The sequence below is a fragment of the Rhea americana genome, unplaced genomic scaffold (genome assembly GCF_003343005.1).
Source record: "Rhea americana isolate MKP2758 unplaced genomic scaffold, rheAme1 scaffold_361, whole genome shotgun sequence".
Classification (NCBI taxonomy): domain Eukaryota; kingdom Metazoa; phylum Chordata; class Aves; order Rheiformes; family Rheidae; genus Rhea; species Rhea americana.
The window spans coordinates 269,405-288,235 of NW_028186492.1; the positions used below are offsets into that span (position 1 = coordinate 269,405).

At 40.5% G+C, this 18,831-nt stretch overlaps 1 protein-coding gene across 1 annotated transcript in view; it reads left to right on the forward strand.

Moving 5' to 3' along the window:
• MLLT1 (MLLT1 super elongation complex subunit) overlaps positions 1–18,484 on the forward strand; it is a 29,374-nt gene extending 10,890 nt beyond the window's left edge. The window contains exons 3-11 of the mRNA XM_085312377.1: positions 1,058–1,201; positions 2,904–3,029; positions 4,915–5,460; positions 8,942–9,029; positions 9,868–9,979; positions 11,325–11,424; positions 11,664–11,735; positions 13,455–13,526; positions 14,039–18,484. Of these exons, the coding sequence (XP_085168503.1) occupies positions 1,058–1,201; positions 2,904–3,029; positions 4,915–5,460; positions 8,942–9,029; positions 9,868–9,979; positions 11,325–11,424; positions 11,664–11,735; positions 13,455–13,526; positions 14,039–14,167 (1,389 nt within the window). The 3' untranslated portion in view covers positions 14,168–18,484. The remainder of the gene's footprint in view (positions 1–1,057; positions 1,202–2,903; positions 3,030–4,914; positions 5,461–8,941; positions 9,030–9,867; positions 9,980–11,324; positions 11,425–11,663; positions 11,736–13,454; positions 13,527–14,038) is intronic.
• Positions 18,485–18,831: the final 347 nt, after the last annotated feature.

Consider the following 18,831-nt stretch of genomic DNA (forward strand, 5'->3'; position numbering starts at 1 on the left):
TATTTTCAGCAAATCTAATGGCTTGGGCTAGAAGCCTGCAGCGTCTGTTCCCATACAACAATGCAACTGCACTAGGAAATCAAGCTGCTGGATTTGAATTGTGGAGACTGCTGTGCAGCTGCTTGATGTTGCGCGTTGAATGAGGCCTGTGGGATGCGTTCATGTAAATACTGAATGTACTGTAAGGCTCTGCGTGTTTTACAGGAGAGTTTCTTTTGCCATGTTTGAATTTGTCTTGAAATACAGTAGAAACATAGTGCTAGGAAATAGTGCATCAATATTTGTAATGAGCAAATAGTATGCAGTATTTCCAATTAAAAATGAGAAGGGATTCCAACAGGGTTCTGTTTTGTACTGCAAAAGAATTTCCTATGCTTACTGCAGCAGGTGGAACAAAACCAGTGAGCCGCAAATGATCCCCAACATGCATACAAACTCTGGATTTCTTCAGTGAAAGTGCTCTTAGAAAGTTCAAAAGCCTAGGATCTCTTCCCATTCAGCCACTGCAATATGCATATTGAAAAGGATTTTACAAAACAAGTCATTCTTTTATCAAATTTAATCTTTTCTCAGTATCCGCAGAGACCCTGTGAGTTCAGAAGTTGCCTTTTCTCTAAATAAAGGATTATGCCTTCCTTAATACTCATATTTATAGTTTTGTTGTTTCCCAAAGAAGATAGGGTCTGAATTTGAGTGAAAACAGATTATTAGATTAAAGCTTGTGAACTTGTTTTGCTAGGATCACTTCAACTGCTTTAACAGACAATTACCAGTTAGTATCTTTGTCTCTAGTTGTGTGAGTTTTTGTATTCTTAAGGGAAAAGCCATGTCTGACTTTCTGGTGAAAGTTATGTTAATTTCAGGCATGTTAAGACACTTCTTTTTTTCCCCTCTCCTGGCTTTGGAAAGTTCTGTGATCTCACGATGAAAAACTATGAATACAGCACTTAGTGTTTTTTTTTTTTTTTTCCTGGGATTTTTAGGAGTGACCATTTGAAACCTCTATATGCTTTCCAAACTTCTGGTTTCCCAAAGTCTTCTGCTTTCTTGGTTTTAGGAGGAACCGAAAAAGGTTTGTTTCACATATGACCTTTTCTTAAATTTGGAGGGAAATCCACCTGTGAACCACCTTCGTTGTGAGAAACTGACTTTCAACAACCCCACCAAGGAATTCAGACGCAAACTTATTAAGGCTGGAGGGGTAAGTGCTGGGGGACTGGAGATCTGAAGAGGTTTTGTTAAAATCCRTAGTGTTACTGTTCTGTTCTGCAGTTTCTTTTTATCAGTAGCCCAGCAGGCTACAGTTCTCTATGTTCATCTAAAGAGATGACGCTGCCAGTTTTTGCTTCAGATACTGTAACTGCAGCACCGGAAGCAGAGCTGAGCCATAGCTTGTGTGATTGATACTTCTTTATTTTTAATTTAATGTGACTGTTAATACTAAGGCAGTAAAACCTCTGCAAAAATGGAGGGCTTGTGGATGGTGCACGCTGTCCATCAGGCGGTTACAGCTATCTGTGACCTGCCTAGTGTCATGAACTTTATCGGTATAGAAGAGCTCAAGAAAAGGGAGAGGCTTTCAGTGTGTTTCTCGTTCGTCTTGGTCACAGGGAAGCTTAATATTTAGCACTTCCTGATCAACTGGTATCCTCCAAACCTGGAATCAGCTGCTGGTTGCTTAGATAATAAAAATTGAGGGAAAGTATAAGAATTTAGAGTAAAAATAGCTGGGGAGGGGGGACAGATATACTCTTAAAGGCACAGTAAGGATGTAGGTTGCTACAGCTGATAAATTACTACACCTAGGAAATTAAGATGCAGTAGTAGACTAAAGAAATTGTCTTCAAGTAACTATACAAGATCTAGGCCATTTGGTACCAGTCACAATGTGCATCAACCACTCTGAGGGTGTCGTGGTGGTTTTCTGGGCACTTCCATATATGATAATGTGCAATTCTATTCTGTCTGAGGACTTTGTTCAATGTAGACTTAATTACTGGCAAAATTTTCTTCTGAAAACTATCTTTCCAGCCTGCACAATACTTAAGAGGGGGAAGGTGGAACTTATGTGAGAAAGCTTGTCAATAAGTTGTGAGAGTGTCAAGTATTCTGAGCTGATCTGTGCAGATCTTTGTCAGTAGTCCAGTGCTTTCCTACTTTGGGAGGAACAGAGAGGAAGATGCTTATTTCAGCCTAAGATGGCTGGAGCATAATTTGCTTAGTTGGGTTTTGGTCATGCGTTATAGTGTTATTTAAATACCAAAATCTTTCATCTATGGATCTCTTTTGATGCCATTCATCTAAAATCTTCTTGATTCCATACTTCATCTGCGAAAGTTAGGGAATAAATTTTTTCAACCAAACTTTTTGATAGGATTACTTTGACTTAATATAGGGAAGGTAAGAAGAAATGTTGTGTCATGGAGGTCTACACTTTGTGTTAAGATCCTATCAAGAGATAGTCCCATGGATTTTTTGGGGGGTGGGGCCGCGGGGGTGTGAATCCAGCTTCTCCCACATTGATGGAATCTTGCACATTCCTTCCAGATTTACTTTGCTTCCAAACTGTTTGAAGAATAAGAGCATTTGCAGTAGAACATACAGTTCTTGTCTATAGCTCTGTTGCCTGCTTGTTCTCAGAATATCAGAGTTCCTATTGGGAATGACACTTGATATTATATCTTGCCTTTTATTCTTTGTTTTTAATGTTATATATTTCAGGCATTGCCTTGGGACTGAACATCTTAACTGGAATTATATAGAGAATATCTTTTATGGCCTTTAAGGGGAGAAAAAATCTAAAAGATGAATAACTGTTTCTTGAGCAAGGGACTTAAGATAAACATGTGTTAATAGTCAATGTTACTTTACTCCTACATAATTTTTCTCCTATTTATTACTAGGTGATGGTAATGCCAGAAGGAGCAGAAACTGTTTCAAGGCCAAGTCCTGATTATCCTATGTTACCCACAATACCACTGTCTGCCTTCTCTGATCCCAAGAAAACCAAACCATCCCACGGGTCAAAGGTCAGTGAAGCTTGCTTTTCAGTCATCCTGAGGTGAAGTCTTTCAGGACCTGKCTACTGATAACTTGTTTAGCAGCTGCTTGTGGCTAATTCTTATTCTGAAAGCTTCCCTTGTGCTYTGTGGTTGTCTTCTCAGGTTGAGGCAATCTATATTGTCCTTTCTTTCCTGCAGTTTCTTCCCAGTTAGAGCATTGATTTTCCTAGGGCAAGGGACATGTGGTCATCAGCAGCAGAAATTGTCATTTAGCGTAAGGTTGAAGTAAGAACATCTGTCTAGGATGTTTCTTTTCTTGCTCTCTAAATTTAGGAGGCCTCTTTATTGCTGGATTTCTCTATAAGGAAATTTTAAAAGAGAAATAAATGCCCAAGACTGGGACTTTGTAGTGAACCAAATCTTGMTACCGAACTAGTACAGCAGGTAAAGTTGCATTAAGACCTTGCTGATTGTTCCGACTTGCGTCCATGATGCTGAAGATGAAATATGTGGGTCTTTTGCTGTCTGTCATGTAAAGCTGCATTCTAGGTCCTGGGGTTTATACTTAGTCTTGCTGCTATGAAATTAAAAGTCAGTGTTTCAGCTATCAGTAGAACTACTGTGATAGTGGTGTAAATAGCATAAAATATGCTATACTTGGTGAAACTAGTGATTTTGAGATTTGATGTTTGCCTCTAGCTATATCTAGTTCCTGAGACTTCAGAAGAAGCTGAAGTTTTTTCCTTTCACTGGTCTGATGAAACTACCTTTGTGTAATTGCACATAGGAGGAACAATTCTCTTATTATTGTCTGCTCTTCACAGTGTGATCTGAAGCAGATTATGTGTGCTTTTTCAATCTGAACAGTCACAAACGTTAACAGCAATTCATTTTATAGCATAATTCAATTCTGATACCCATTTTCTTCAGGGCTCTGAACTTTTATTACGCTTTGACCATGTCTTCTGATCTTGATATTGTGGAACAGAATAAAGGTGGCTTATCTGTTAGTGGCTGATTTAATTTTTGAATTAAGTATTAGAAAATGGAGAAAATAGAGAAGAAGGAAGAAAAAGCTACATGAGATCTGGTGAAAATTGCCAGTGGCTGAAGAAACAGCTGTCTCCTCCTTTCCTTCCTCCAGATTGCTCTCAAAGATGCACATGTGTTTGTATCTCAACCTGTCCAGTTTGTATTCCAGTGTTTCCCTCATTTCCATAAGTGTTTTGAGGTCATATATAAGTTGCAAAGGGAAGGACTCCTTTGGCATTGTATACCTGTCTTCTAGGCAAGGTCCAAATGATTGCTGTCTCAGTGCTTTAATTAAGGTTGATAAATGCCTGCTGTTATCAGAGACTTTGGCTCTCTTGTGGTTGTGGGGGAATTGAGTGTTTTTGCCAAGATGCAGTTTGGTTGACATGGTGAGTTCAGGGCTGGGCTGCCAACATAACTTGCTTTTGTTGTGGACATGATTTAATCTAATAGATCTCTTTGGTTGACTGTTTTTTTTCCCCTAAAGCTTGTATGTACTGAGGGAACAGTATAGTATAACTTTGTGTAACACAGTTTGACTGGATTCCCTCTTATCTGGCTGCAGACGTTTACGCTGTAGATGAAATCTGAGCTAAACATCTAGCCTCCCTATACAGAGCATGCGAAGGAACAGGCATTTCTGAAGCATGTTCCATCCTGTCCTGAAGCAGATGTTTAAGTGCCTAGTGTTGATTTCTGTCTGTCCACTGTAAGGCCATCTAGATGGCTTCCTCAGAGGTAGATAAACTATAGACATCTGTGGGTGAATGTCTACTTGAAACAAATGCTTCTGTGATTTATCAGAATGTGTTTTATAGTTCTGTGCAGAGTTCTAGGTTTTTTTTACCTAGCTTGCATATTTTCTGTTTCTGAATTTTAGGATACAAACAAGGAAAGCAGTAAGGCATCCAAGCCACACAAAGTAACCAAGGAGCACAGAGAGAGACCAAGAAAAGATTCTGAGAGCAAGAACTCCTCCAAAGACCTTGAAAGAGAACAAAACAAGCCTTTGAAAGACTCCTCCAGAAAACCAACCGAGAACAAACTGCCTAAGGAGGAAAAGGCACCTCCAAAAGCTGCTTTCAAGGAACCAAAACTGGCCGTGAAGGAGACCAAACTGGAGAACACTTCTCCAAAGGGTGGGCCACAGCCGGAGTTAAAGTCTTCCAGCAAGAGGCCCTCCAATGTGGAGTCACCAAAGCCTAGTGCCAAAAAGCAAAAAAAGAGCAGCTCCAAAGGGGTAAAGAATATCCTAGGGACTTCTCCCAGAACCTCGTCTTCCTCGTACCCAGAAAAGAAGCAAACCAAGGAGAAGATGAATGCCAAAGTCGAAAAGGTAAAATCTGAAAGTGAGGCCAAGGAAATCAAAAAGCCTGTGGAAATGGAGGAGTCAAATTCAGAGGATGAAACTTCTTTCAAGTCGGAGGTGAGCATGGCTTCATCCTTTATCAGAATTTTTGAGCAAGCTGGTTAAATTGTTGCGTGAAAAAAGTCTTCAAGAATACTGCCTCAGATAAAACAGAAAACCAGATTAGCAAATGTTTAGGCGTGGTTATATCTCAAAACTCTTTGAAAATCATATCAATAATATTATCATTACTGCTACCTCCTTTACCTCCTGTTTCACATGCACATTTCTATTCAGATTATCTGTAAGCTGTTATCTAAATGTCAGAGTTTAAGGTTATGATCTCTCATTCATTTCTTGCAGTGACATTTTTAGAGCACAAGGATAAGCCTAGATACCCTTTCTACCTGCTTATGATAACATACTTTTGAGCCTGATCTTACTTCAGAAATGGAGTAAATTTCAGTTTTGCTTTGGAAAAAAAAACAATATAAAATGTAAACAAAAAAAACCTTGKTCCTGACATGACCTCTGAGAAATGCACTATTGGCTAAAGCTCAAATACAACCACATGCTGCTGAGCCTAAATAACTTGTGTTGTAAAACATAAACCAAATTGTGATTCTACTACTATTTTTAAAAGCTGTCTAAATATTTTTTTCCTTTTTAACAACTGTGAACGTTCTTCACTCTACATCTTCCAGAAATCATTTTCCCAAAGAAGGCAAAAAAAAAAAAAAAAAAAAAAAAAAAAAAGTAGAAGGAGGGGAAAATGTAGCCCAAATCCAAATGCTTGCTACTTTTCTCTGGTGTGTTTTATATTTATTGTAAAGAAGCCATACACACTTTTATAGGAGTCATAGAATAATATCACATGAATTCTTAAACTGCTTCCTACTGACCACTTCTAGAAGGATTTGTTTTACTAGAGTAAATCTACTAGGTAAAATTTGTAGTATGATTTGAGTAGCCTCATGATAAGTAAGTAGTGATGGGTTTATTCCACAAATTTTTTTTGTAAAAGATTCCCAACAGAAGAGTTTGAGAAAGTGTTAATTTAAGTTATTCTGCAAAGCTTTATGCAAATTAAATGTGTAGCTTGGGGATGGAAGAGGGGGACCAACAGCTCCCGTCCACATTTAGCCTTGAGCCTGAAGTGCCTCTGTAGCTAGCCCCTCATCTCTGTGTAAAATACACGGCCCTCATTGCAAGCTTCTCTGCTCTGCTGATTGCTGTTAAGTCCTAAATGTCTTACAGTTCGTTATATCCCTCTGGGTCTCACCATGCGACTGCAAGCTGATACTGCTGTTTGACTTTGTCCCTTGAAACTACGGGCTGTGGTCTCACAGCATCTCCTGCAGTCCTGTCCTTCCCCCACCAAGCCATACGCTTCTCTGCCCTCTCTTGCACCAGCTCTGGTGTTTGTCAGATGCTTTCCAGAGTTATTTGAGTGCTAACCCAAAAGGAGGATAGGAATACGCAGTTTATGGTGGGGGGAAGGAAGAAACTGTGGCAGCTGCCAGTCAGGTCAGCTTAGGTTTCTGTGGAACATGAAGCTTAAGGGTATAACTGCATAATGCATTGGCACCAGCAGAGAAGACCGAGTTCCTTTTCCACCCTGGGGGTTTCTTTTTGCTCCCAACACTGCAGTTTGCTACTCGGGCGTTTGTACTGGTACAGCTGTTTGTGTGGTAAGCCACATCACTAAAGYGAACGAGCAGCTGGAGGTGAACTGGGGCTCGGAAACTCTTAAATCAGCTTCGCTGCTGAAGCCAGTGTATTGTGCAATGTGCTCTGAGGCTGCAACTCGGCAGTTGCTTTGAGTTGACATCTTTGCAGGCTGCTTTTGAAAGGAACAGCCTTGCTCTCATTTGCGCTGCTGGCACGAGTGCCTGTGTGACTTTGCAATGGGCCGGAGGAGTTTCTCCTTCTGTTCCAACTCCTGCTGAAAGTTGTCCGCTYGCTTTTTTCTTTTCCTTTTCTTTAAATACTGTTTTATATTTCAGCAAGATCAGTTCCCTGATCTGGCCTCATGCTTGGCTGCCTGAATGCTGGTGCTGACAAAAGGGAGAGGCTGAGATGTGAGGGCAGGATTGCTTTTTTCCATTGTCGGCATGTGCTTTTGTCATATCACAGTGACTGAAGCTGCAGCCCGAGCATGCAGAGTATGTCCAGCTGGGTGCCTCCTAAACGGCTGAAATAGCTGACAGAGTTAAGGGCAGAAGGAGAAAAGGGGAGAGGAGGCTGCATATGATTTCTGACTTCCGCATCTCATCTCCCATTAAGTCACTGGGGGGGAACAACACCTGCTAGACCATCAGGAGTGAAAGATAGTAAGATTGAATCTGAGGGAGGACAGCTCTCATGTCTTGAGAATACTGCTGGGTTGGGTTTTTTTTTTTTTTTTTTTTTTTTTTGGTAATGCAGTTTTTCTAAGCAGACAGGGCTGCTGCAGTGTGTCAATACATCAGATATTGCCATAGTTCAATTACTCTGCTTTGCTATTGAGTAATTGTGCAGTGTAGTAATACCACTTTTTTGGCACAGTTTTTTCCCTTTGAATTGAACAAATGCAACTCTGATCTATGAATGATAAATTATGCGGGGTGGGAGAATGCTAAGATGAAGATGCTGCTGCGACATGTACTTGTTAATGCCCAAAGCTGCTGATGTGCCTCTTCTTACCTGTTGACGGTGTTCTCCTTACAGTATTAGCAGGAACGATCAACAGGARTGTCAGCGTTTGGTTGCAAAAGTCATAGGTGTATTCCCAGGAATAGTGCAATGAAATTGAAGTGCCAAAGGGAGTTACTTAAAGCAGTATTACAGTGCATGGAGGATCTTTACTATACATGCTAATGAGAAAGAAAATAATCTTTAAGACCATCGTAATGGTCACTTTTGCTATTGGGGATGAAATGTGATTTAGCTTTCACTGCCACCTTGTGGTCCTTTATGCTAAAGCATGTGGTTGCTATATAAGTACCCGATTTTATGTTTTTATGTTTAAAATGTATAGAGCATTACAACTTTGTTTCTGGATGCTATTAGTATCTACAGTTCCTTACATTTCTTTTTTTTTTCTTGCATGGTATGCTCTGGCATTTCTCTTGAATAGTGATGGTCAGAGTTTAGCTGGTTTCTATTATGTTTTCAGAATCCAATTGGAAACAGTACAGTGAATCTCTTGGAAAATGACATAGAAATAATAGTTTTGAGGATGTAGTAATTCATAATTTTAAATTTTGGAGGCAAATGAACTAGTTAGAGGCATTTTTTCCATGTTTAATGYCTACTAAGAGGGATGCTCAGAATGATGGTGGGTTAAAATACTTACAGGTCTGAGAAGAAAAGCTGGTGTTTTTAAAGGGAGCTTTCATAATTACGTGAGGTTGTATGTTGTGTGTGCATCTTTCACGTTTTGCATTCAGTGATGATGATGWTGTAGAGTTCTTGAATCCTTTATCTCAATGTGCTATGCTCTGGATTTCTGGATTAGAAAGGTTAAGATTCTTTTTTTCTTTTTTTCTTTTACTTTCTCATTTTATGGGGGGTTAAGTCTGTCCAGTCCAGCCCTTCCAACTCCAGCTCCAGCTCCGACTCCAGCTCTGACTCTGATTTTGAACCATCTCAGAACCACAGTCAAGGTGTGTTGCAAGAAATAAAATCTGTTAGTCATCTTTACATAATCTTGAAAGGCTCAAGAGAATTAGATCTATTTTCCCTAATATGACGTTATTCTATGGAACCATCTGTTAAAGTTGTGACATTTCATCAGAAAATGGCAGTAATGTCATAGCATAATCGTGAACAAGTATTTTTCTTGTTTTGGAAAATAATTTGTGAGTAGATTGTCTCTCTGGATTTGTCCCTCTTCCTGTTGACTTTGGTTTCTGCCTCAATTTCTAAATGTTTGTTGTTGTTTGATCTGTAGTACCTTAAGCATATTTCTCCTCCAATATCAGATATGTTTTAATTAAAAAAAARAGAGAGAGAGAGATGTTAGAGACCTATTACTGATACCTGTCATTTTGCCAGTGCATAACATTACTTCTTGTTGTGAGTCATACAGTGAGAATGCAGAGAGATATACTGTGGCAACAGTAAACCTTCTAACCTTTACAAATGCTGTGTTGCTACAAATATTGTCTCTTGAGTGACTTTTAAAACARTCCCCAAATGAATGTAAAATGTGTCCTTTTGTTTTGATCACAGAAAAGAGTGGGTAGATTTGGAGAAGGAGGGAAGCTTTTCAGAAATTGTGGAATTTTTAAAATTTAGACTCTGCTTTAATATTGARACACTAGAATAGTGTCTTCTGCCAGTATCTTTGGGCGAAATTAAAAATATCAGTGATTTCTTCCTGAGAAATCTTGTTTTAACTTAACAATAAACTAACCCAAGATTAGATCAAGGTGTTCAGATGGAAATTCTGCTTTGTATGTCCTAGTGAGTGTTGAACTGCTTTGTCCTTTCTCCTCGCAGGTCCACTGCGCTCCATGGTGGAGGATTTGCAGTCGGAGGAGTCCGATGATGACGACAGCTCCTCTGGAGAAGAGGCAGCAGTCAAAACAAATCCAGTCAGCCGGGATTCCAGGTGGTAACAAATCAGGAAGAAAGATGCATTCTCATCTTTGCCCTTTGTATTTTGTTTTTTTTTTCATGTGCACTCCTTTTAGAGGAAGGAATCAAAGTGCTGAGGATATGCGTGAGAGGAAGGTATGAGAGAAGGGGAAGAAGGGACAGATGCGTAGAGTACTTAGCACAGCATAGGGACACAGAAGAGTCGATGAAAACAGCAGGATGAGAACAGAATTGGATAAGGAGGATGTCACTGAAGCTCAGAGAGGAACCTACTGGGAAGTGTGTGTGTGTGTGTGTGTGTGTGTGTAGCTTGCAGGTGTTAGTGACGGAGCCCCTTAAGCTAGTCATCTAATTGTCTTTTTCAGATCTCTGCTGAGATTTGAATGGTGTGTGACACCTTTGATCTGCAGAGAGCAGAGCAGAGTTGTTGAGGCTGTTGGCATGTGTGCTGCTCTTACTGCATACTACTGAGACAAAACTGAGAACTCTTAGTCTTTGCTGATAGTGCTTGCTGACAGTTGGTGACTTGACTCCTCTGGGACTTGGCTAACAGCTGTTTCGGGCTTTAGTCAATGGAAATAGTTGAATTTTGTCCTTCTCCTCTCAGGAAATGCTGTTGTAGCCAAAACCTGGAGTCCCAGGCTGGATACTTGAAACCAAATGCTTGGCCCAGAGAGCAGCTGCAGATTTCAAATGACACTTGTGTTCACCAAAAAATAATCCTTTGTGTTGCACTGTGTCATTATCAGCTCAACAGGAAATGAGAGATTTTGAAAGATAATTTTTACACCTTTAGGGGATAGGTAATAAACACATTGTTTTTTAAGTCCATCAAAAGCAGGATACTTGCTAGAGATCTGTAGGGCCACAAGATGATTAAGATATAAAAAGGAAATCGCAAAGATCAAGACATAGCAGAAAAACTAAATGGATTTTTTTTGCCTGTGTTCTCAGTGGAGATCTTAAGAAGGTTCTTCTGCAGGAACTCACAGTGATTTTTAGTATAAATCACGAAAATGAACAGTGGCCATTTGCCAAAATCAGGTGRTACTTATTCAGCCGTGCTAAAGAAGCTTGGGTAGGAAATAATTGAACTGCTAGCTGCAGTGTGTAAACTAACTAAAACTACCTAGTCTGCCTCCCCAGGGAACAGAAGATGGCAATGTTGATGTCAGCTGTGACAAAGGGAGTTCTCTGGAATTGCAGACAGTTTCTCCTGGGCAATTTAATATAGTCCAAAATAAACAATAGAATTAATGGACATTGTTTCTGTTTCGTTTAACTCTGTGTGGTTCAGCTGCCAGCAAAATAATTTCCCATTGGCTGATGATGCTGATTCTCTGCTGCTTATTTTTCAGACTGAGCCTTAGTGACAGCGACAGTGATAACAGTGCAGACTCCTGCCTGCCAAGTCGAGAGCCTCCTCCTGGTCAAAAACTGCCCCCAGCAAATAATAAGGTATTGCGTCCTACATGTCCGTATGATGCTGCTTTCCATCAGTCTCAGTTTCTGTGTTATGTTCAATCTGTGGTGTTAATTTTGGCTTGCACCAAAGCTTTGCTGTTTCACTGTCTTCATCAGACAGGTAATTTCCTTCTGCTCAGTGCTGTGCATGCAAACCATTAAACCATTGTCTGAACTCATTTTCTACACTGCTTTTCTTTAATCCTTAAAGGCTATATTTGTTTTACTGTCAGGCATCTGGAAGAAAAAGCCCAGAGTCTTGTAACAAGCCAGAGAAGATCCTGAAGAAGGGAACTTACGACAAGGTATGTTTGAAGGTTTACTTTATTATAGAATTGTTGTTTACTGGTTAACATTTYTGAGTGAAAATAATTTGAGTCAGCCTAGCCTTTTAGATTGTTCTGCTTTGGCGAATTAAAGACTCGAGCACAACAAAAAGCAGATGCTGAAAGAATAGATTTGGGAGATTGACACTACAGAAATTGTGTAGTTTGAATAAATGGACCTGYAAGTCTTTTCCATGTGTTTTCCATTTTCCATGCAAAATGTCAAAATTGCTTTGTTTGTTTGTTTGCCATTAATCTTAATAACAGTGTGGCCACCACTGCAGTGGTCAGTGCCTCTTCATCAAAAGGCAGTTTTCATCTATCTTTGGTCTTGCAAATTAAAGATTGTTTTATGCTCTGCTTTGTTGTTTTAGTTGAAACCTGTGTTTATTCAGTGAATTTCCCTTCTTTCTTGCCTCCAAGGAAAGTCAAGCAGTGCAAATGCTTCTAAAGCATGGCTAACTCGTGAGATGATAGCCAAATCCCAGATTGTCAAGAAAGTTCTTCCATTACGGATTTCTTTTTTAAGAAATCAATTGAATGGAAGCTTAATACTTTTCCGTAGTCTACTGATTGAGGTTCTTAGGCTGAAATTACAGTACGAGTCTGTAGCTCACTTTGTTCTTACATTTCAGCAGGAGAACAGAGTACAGGTTAATCACTTCAATGCTAGGTCTAAATGGGATCTTGGAGATATTTACACCTGAGTCTTCTGCTAGCTACAAAATCTTCTACCACTGAATGTTGTTAACCATATCTTGATGTCTTATCTGAGGTGAGGTTGTAGATAATATTTTTTTTATATGACTACTTAGTATAGACAGAAATAGACACATTTGAGACCCACTGAAGTGATACCGTGCTTGAAAGATCATCAGCTTTTCCAGTCATCAGTGCTTTTATAAAAGGTATCGGCTCTCACTGCAACAGTATCACTCAGTGCTGTTTGGGTCTTTTGGGAGAAACGCTTTTCTCTGTGTGACTGAATCTGCTGGGCAGGGTATAGCTCATGACTGATTTCTTTGCCTTGGTACAGTTACTTAGACGAGTTCAGTTTTGCTGATACAGTCACAAGCAACTCTGGGACAGCTTTTCAGGTTAAGRATCTATCCTCTGTGAGTACTAGCAGGCCAACAGAAACTTGCCTTCTTGGCTGTTTACAATAAATAAATAAATAATCTTACAAGAACTACTAAAAAGTTACTGCATTTGTGAACAGTCCTGCACTTCTCAATGTGGTATGTGTAAAACTACCTGGGAACAGAGTGCTTTCAAATAATTTTTTCTTCTTTAGACTCAAAATGGTGTCCAGCAGATTGCTGGGAGGTTGGTCACTGATTTCTGATGCAGATATTTTAAGGTAACAATAGTTATTAGTACAAYCTACTGATAAAGAGCTAACATGGAAGTATACCAGGATTAACTYTGCATATGGCTTCTAAGAAATAGTAGATGTTTATTTAGTAGTGTCATTGAATAGTCCAGCTATTGTTGTTTAAACCATCTGTATTTGTGTGAAGTCTTTAGTCTCCTAGTACTTACTAAGGATGGAGGAGGCAATAGAAAATTTAGGGAAAATTTGGGAGCAGAAACTTGCCCAAAAAGGCCACAGGTTCCTCTGGATCTCAGTAGGGAAGTCACTTTGGCAGTCATACATACAGGTATATTACTGCATTTCTGTTCTTGTTGTCTTTACAGGCCTACACAGATGAATTAGTAGAGCTTCACAGGCGACTAATGGCACTACGAGAGCGCAACGTGCTACAGCAGGTAGAAATTTTTGCCAGTTTTTTGGCAGGTTATTGTACTCTGATAACCTTTGTGTCCAAGGGTCTTGCTTAGACCCATATGATACTTGAAATTTCAGTTGCTTCTCCTTCTTGAGAAAGTATGGTTCACTTTAAAAGCAAAGATACGTAGAAAAAAGTTCAGATATGCATGCAATGCTTTTGTTGGAAAAGATACACAAGTGTGGTTTGRGTATCCTTTCTCTGGCATCCGGTTAGCTGTCCTGAAGCTGAACTCACTTAATATAACTTAAAAGGGGAAAAAGGTGCTCATGTCTCTTTCTGGACTTAGCTAGTCCTAGAGTGCAGGAGAAGCTGTTTTGCTTTTTTGGGAGGGAACTCCCCTTTTGATCAGGGACACCRTTGCCCTCTGAGTCTATTTTAAAGGGATGAGGAAAGGATTGGATAGGTTGCTCCATATCTATTGGCCTTTCTAGTGTACTTAATCTTTATAGACACTTTGTATACATCCTTGCTCATCTCCTTTCTCTGCAGATTGTAAATCTCATTGAGGAAACTGGGCATTTTAATGTTACCAACACAACCTTTGACTTTGACCTCTTCTCCTTGGATGAGACAACCGTCCGTAAGCTGCAGAGCTACTTGGAAGCAGTAGCAACATGACGCTTGGCCTTCGAAGCAGGCTGCTTTTGAAACCAGAAATCCCATTTATTGGTACCAGGAAATAAACCCATGGAACTAGGCCTTCTTATTCTCTTGATTCACCCGAAGCACTGCCTTAGAGAACAGCCATGCTCTATGAATGCACAGCCAGCTGCACTTTCTTGTAGGCTTCAAACAAGCACCCATATTGCTGAGTCTGTCCTCCCTAGCTTCATAAATAYGCTTGGGCACAGGTCCTGAGTAGAGCAAAAGATGTGCTGCTCATAGCTGCACAGCGTGACTTTTTGGTTTTATTTCAAGAAACTGTGTTGTAAGAACACACTTTTCAGGAGTCTCTGAGATCTGAAGAAATGGGGACRATATTTTCTTCACTGAATCTAGGGACCAGCCTGCCCTGCAGAGAGCTCTAGTGAGTCAGATTTTCTCCAGCTCTGTGAAGAATTGTTCATGCTGTGTAAGCAAGATTGGCTTTTACAAAGCTAGCTGAGTGACTAATCCCAGAGAAGGCTTCCCAAGGGTCCTGCTGGTCTGTTGCAGAAGCGGACAGATTCCAGTTTTGATCACTTGCAAGTTCTGCCGTGGCTTGGTACAGAGTACTGCTGTAATTTGGCTCCCAATTCCTATGAGGCATCGCTCCGCATGCAGAACGCAGGACCTTACTCTGTGTTTCAGCTTCCTGGAGAGACAGTTTGTGCTCTTTGAAGAGGTTTCTAGAATCTGCTGTCTCCCGTTGGGGGTTTGAGACATCTTGTTTGTTGACCTAAGCTCCTAAACAAAGTCTCACTCCTTTCAGTCTGCTTTAACTGTAATAGGACTACAAAACTGTAAGCTGTATATTTTATATATATATTATATATATGTATGTACTGTATGTATAAGAAGGGCCTAGTTGGGTCTTATGATTTTAAGGGTGTGTTTTTTCTGTTATGTTTTTTAATGGCTATAGAAGGGGAAGGGCGCTTAATAAGATTTGAATTGTTTGTTAAAATGCCTCTTGTGGACAATTTTTAGTGTATGAAAGCTGAACAGCAATCTTCAAAGCATTTTGTGCTCTGGAAGGGACTCACCTGTCTTATTTTCATTTGTCAGTGTTTAATAACTTTGCCAAAATACGTGATTGGTTTTTGTTCTATGTTCTCAAGGATGAATCTTTCCTACATTGGCCCCTATAGTAGTGGCTGTACTTGGGAAAACCAAAACAAGGGAGAATTTTTATCTTGGGACACATCTGGAAAACTCTGATTCAAAAACAAGTGAGATCAGGTTTGTTTCCTCCTCCCTCTTCCCTCCCCCCTGCCCGCTCAAGAAATGGCAGGAAACAGTGAACACTAATCCAGAATCTTTTATGTATTTCTAGTTAAACTAGTATTGACTTTCAAGTATTGTCTGTATGTTAGATGGGTGTGGGGAAAGTCTTGTAACTTTTCTCAAAATTGTATTAAACTCTTGTTTCCTAAATTCAGTATTTTCTTAAAGAATTACTCAGTTTTTCCAATCAGTATGTAAGCTTTGGCCAAATCTTAAGTGGGCTGCTGGCAGTGAGGAGGAAAGCGGCAGTTCAGAGGAGCCCTCTGCTAATGAACAGACCACCCGTGTCTGTTTAAAAAAAAAAAAAAAAAAAAGAAAGAAAAGAAAAGAAAGAAAAAAAAATCCCCCGTGGGAGCTGGGTGAGTTGCATCTTTCCAGGGTTTGCTGTCCTTATCCAGTATGGAATTACAGTCCCTTGTTTTGGGTTACCTCTTTCTTTATCATGGAAATGTTGCAACTGAACAATTTAAGTGGCAATATGATGATAAGCTTGTTTGAGTTGGGTCATGTTGACCCGATTCCCGTTAATTTTGTCTCTTTGTACCATCTTTCATGTGTCTTGTATATAAAAATCAAGCTCATGCCAGGTGTGTACCCTGTGACAACAGTGATCTTAGCTGTTTTCTCTCCTGATGGACAATGCCAAGCCTGGATAGAAACCCTGTGCACGAACGTACAATGAGAAGGTGGAGGCCTGCTGGAAAAGGAGGAGCTACGCTTCCGTCTTGAGGCCTGCAGCTGGATATCCCTTGGTGGAGGATGCCGCACGCAGTACGCGAGCTGCCGCAGATTTCGCCCTTGTGCTGCATCAGGCTTAGTGGGTACGTGTGAACTATTAATAGTCTCTGTTCAGTCGGTTGCAGAGAGGGAGCAAGCCTCGTAATGTCGCCGGCGTGCCCAGCCTCGATCCGCTGCGCCTGCGGAGCAGCCCTGGGCGTGCTGCGCCATGGGCCGGCCACCCCCCGCCACGAAGGGGCGGGTGTGGCGATGCTGTCCTGTCCCTGAAGCGGTAGGAGCAACAGCGTTAACTGCTCCGAGTCTGAGATCTCCCAAGGTTTTTGCCTCCTCTCTCCTCCCCAGGTAACTTACCCCCAGAACCATTGCATCTGTGTCACCCGCACTGACAGCGTTTCTTCCAGGACTGTAAGTAGCTTCCAGAGTTACGGCACAAGGGATTAGCGATGCACCTCCCTTCTCCCCCTTCTCATTTTATGATCCGAATCAGTGTGTCGCTCCCAGCTAGTCCAAGAACGAGCATTGGAGGGTGTTCCTGAACTTAGCTGGAAGCGCCTGGGGCTCTCACCCAAAGCTCTGGCACTATCCTGTCCTGGAATCAACTTTATTCGTGAAGTCTAATGAGCATTAGTGGGAATTTTGTTTGGTTTTATAAGAAGTATTTTACATATGGTTTTTTTAGACTGTTTATAATCTCCTTGAAAACCTGAAATAATAGAATTGTTCCCCCAGCAATAGTTCTTCTCCATTGTGTGCACATGCTGATTTGTTACTAAAAGGTTTCTTGCAAGTACTTAGTTGTTCTACAGAGTTGTTGTTTTTTGGGGTATGTGGTAGCATTGGGGACCACATGAGGAATGACTCTGCAAACAAAGAATGGTCAAATTTGGGCCTCATCTTGTGTCCCCTTCTAGTTACATATGAGAAAGTTCCCTGTGTAGATTCTCTATAGGCTGGCTGAATGCTGTTCTGAACATGCCATGTACAGGTATTTGTGGATAAAGTGTTTGTTCTTGTGTYACTCTTGAGAGCATGGATGGATTAGTGTAAAATAGGAAGGAGGTGGCAGTGCTGCTGTTGGCATTGCTCCACGTCTTCGAGGATGTGTAGTAACTTGCATTGTTTAAAAAAAGGAAAAAAAAAATCCAAATTTGACTTCTAGCCATAATGGTTTTTCCAAGGAAAATGGACAGAACTCTGTTACTTTTCAGTGTCCTTCATCTTGTTACTGAAGGCATGAACAAGTGATGATCAATCTGAAGGCTTTCAGAGTTGCTTTGAATTGAATCATGTGGAGGTAAGATTAGGACACAGCTTTTCCTTTGTCCTTGGCCTTTGTATTAAAGGGCAAAAGAGGGGTCAGGAGTACTTTCCTGTTGTCTTGGTCTGATATGTATTAAGCCTTGAGGCTTTGGTTACTGACATTTACTATTAAAAAAAAAAAGATAGGCTGGCTGGAGCCCAGAATGCCAGCCTGAAGTGTACTGGACACGTTGGTAATGAGACTGGCTCTGTCATGGTCAGGCTGAATATATGGAAGTGCAATGATTTAGCCACCGGTTCTTATGCTCTTGTGTGCGGTGGCAGCATCAGAACTAGCAAAGAAATTGATGCAACAATCCAGGAACAGTTTTTGTCCGATCTGGAACGTATTTGATGGTAAGATATTCAGATTCCCTTGTGGAGCTTGCCCCATCATGTTCTCTGCAAGCAGAGATTTAAGTCACTCTGGTTCAGCAGATTTCAACTGTAACATTCTCTAATGCACTATAGCAGTCGGTGTACTCAAAAGAAGCTTCTTTTATTAATTCAGGTGCCTGGCACTCACTAGTTGGCACGCTTCTGTCAATGCTATAGACAACCAATGTGCACCTTGTACAAGTATTACTTTTTAAAAGATGAAAAAATCAATTGGTATTTTCATGGGGGCATGAAATAGCCATCAAAAACTAAAGAGGTGAGTTTGCACTCCTAAAGAAAATGTAAGTACTTCAACGTCTAGATAATTTTTAATTGTATTTCTGCCTGGAGCCAAGGTATTAAATACCTTGTCACTTGAGGATTTTAAAAGTTGTGTTGGGAAATGAGTTCTTCACTCAGCTGTAAGAAATTCAGCTGGCCCAAGACCAACTTGAAGATTAAAAAAGAAAAAAAAAATCATGTTTGTAATACATTACAGGATTGTTTGTCCTGAATTTTAAACTTTTTGTTAAATTTGTGGAACTATGGAGGAATTTTCTAGAAAAAGTGAAATAAAGTAAGATGGAAAAGTAAGACTTCAAGTTTTTTTTTTTTTTTCCCTCCTGGGAAAGCAGGAGGTTCTTCTAGAATACCTTATCTGAATGTTTTCCATTAGAATACACAAACTGTCTTCAGCCCACAAACCACCTTAATACACTTTTTTTGCAGCTCCAGGGCCTTGATGTCCGCGATGCAGCCAGGGCAGCATTATCTTTGCTATAGGCCGAAGCTCTCCTTTGTAAGAGCAGTAGCAGCAGAACCACCAGTGGGTACTGTGGGCACCTTGGCCGTGCCTCTGGTAACACGGTCTGCTACTCCTGAGCAATGCTGTTACTGTGCGGGCAGGACCTTGCTGGCAGCACAGGAACCAAAAAGTAAGG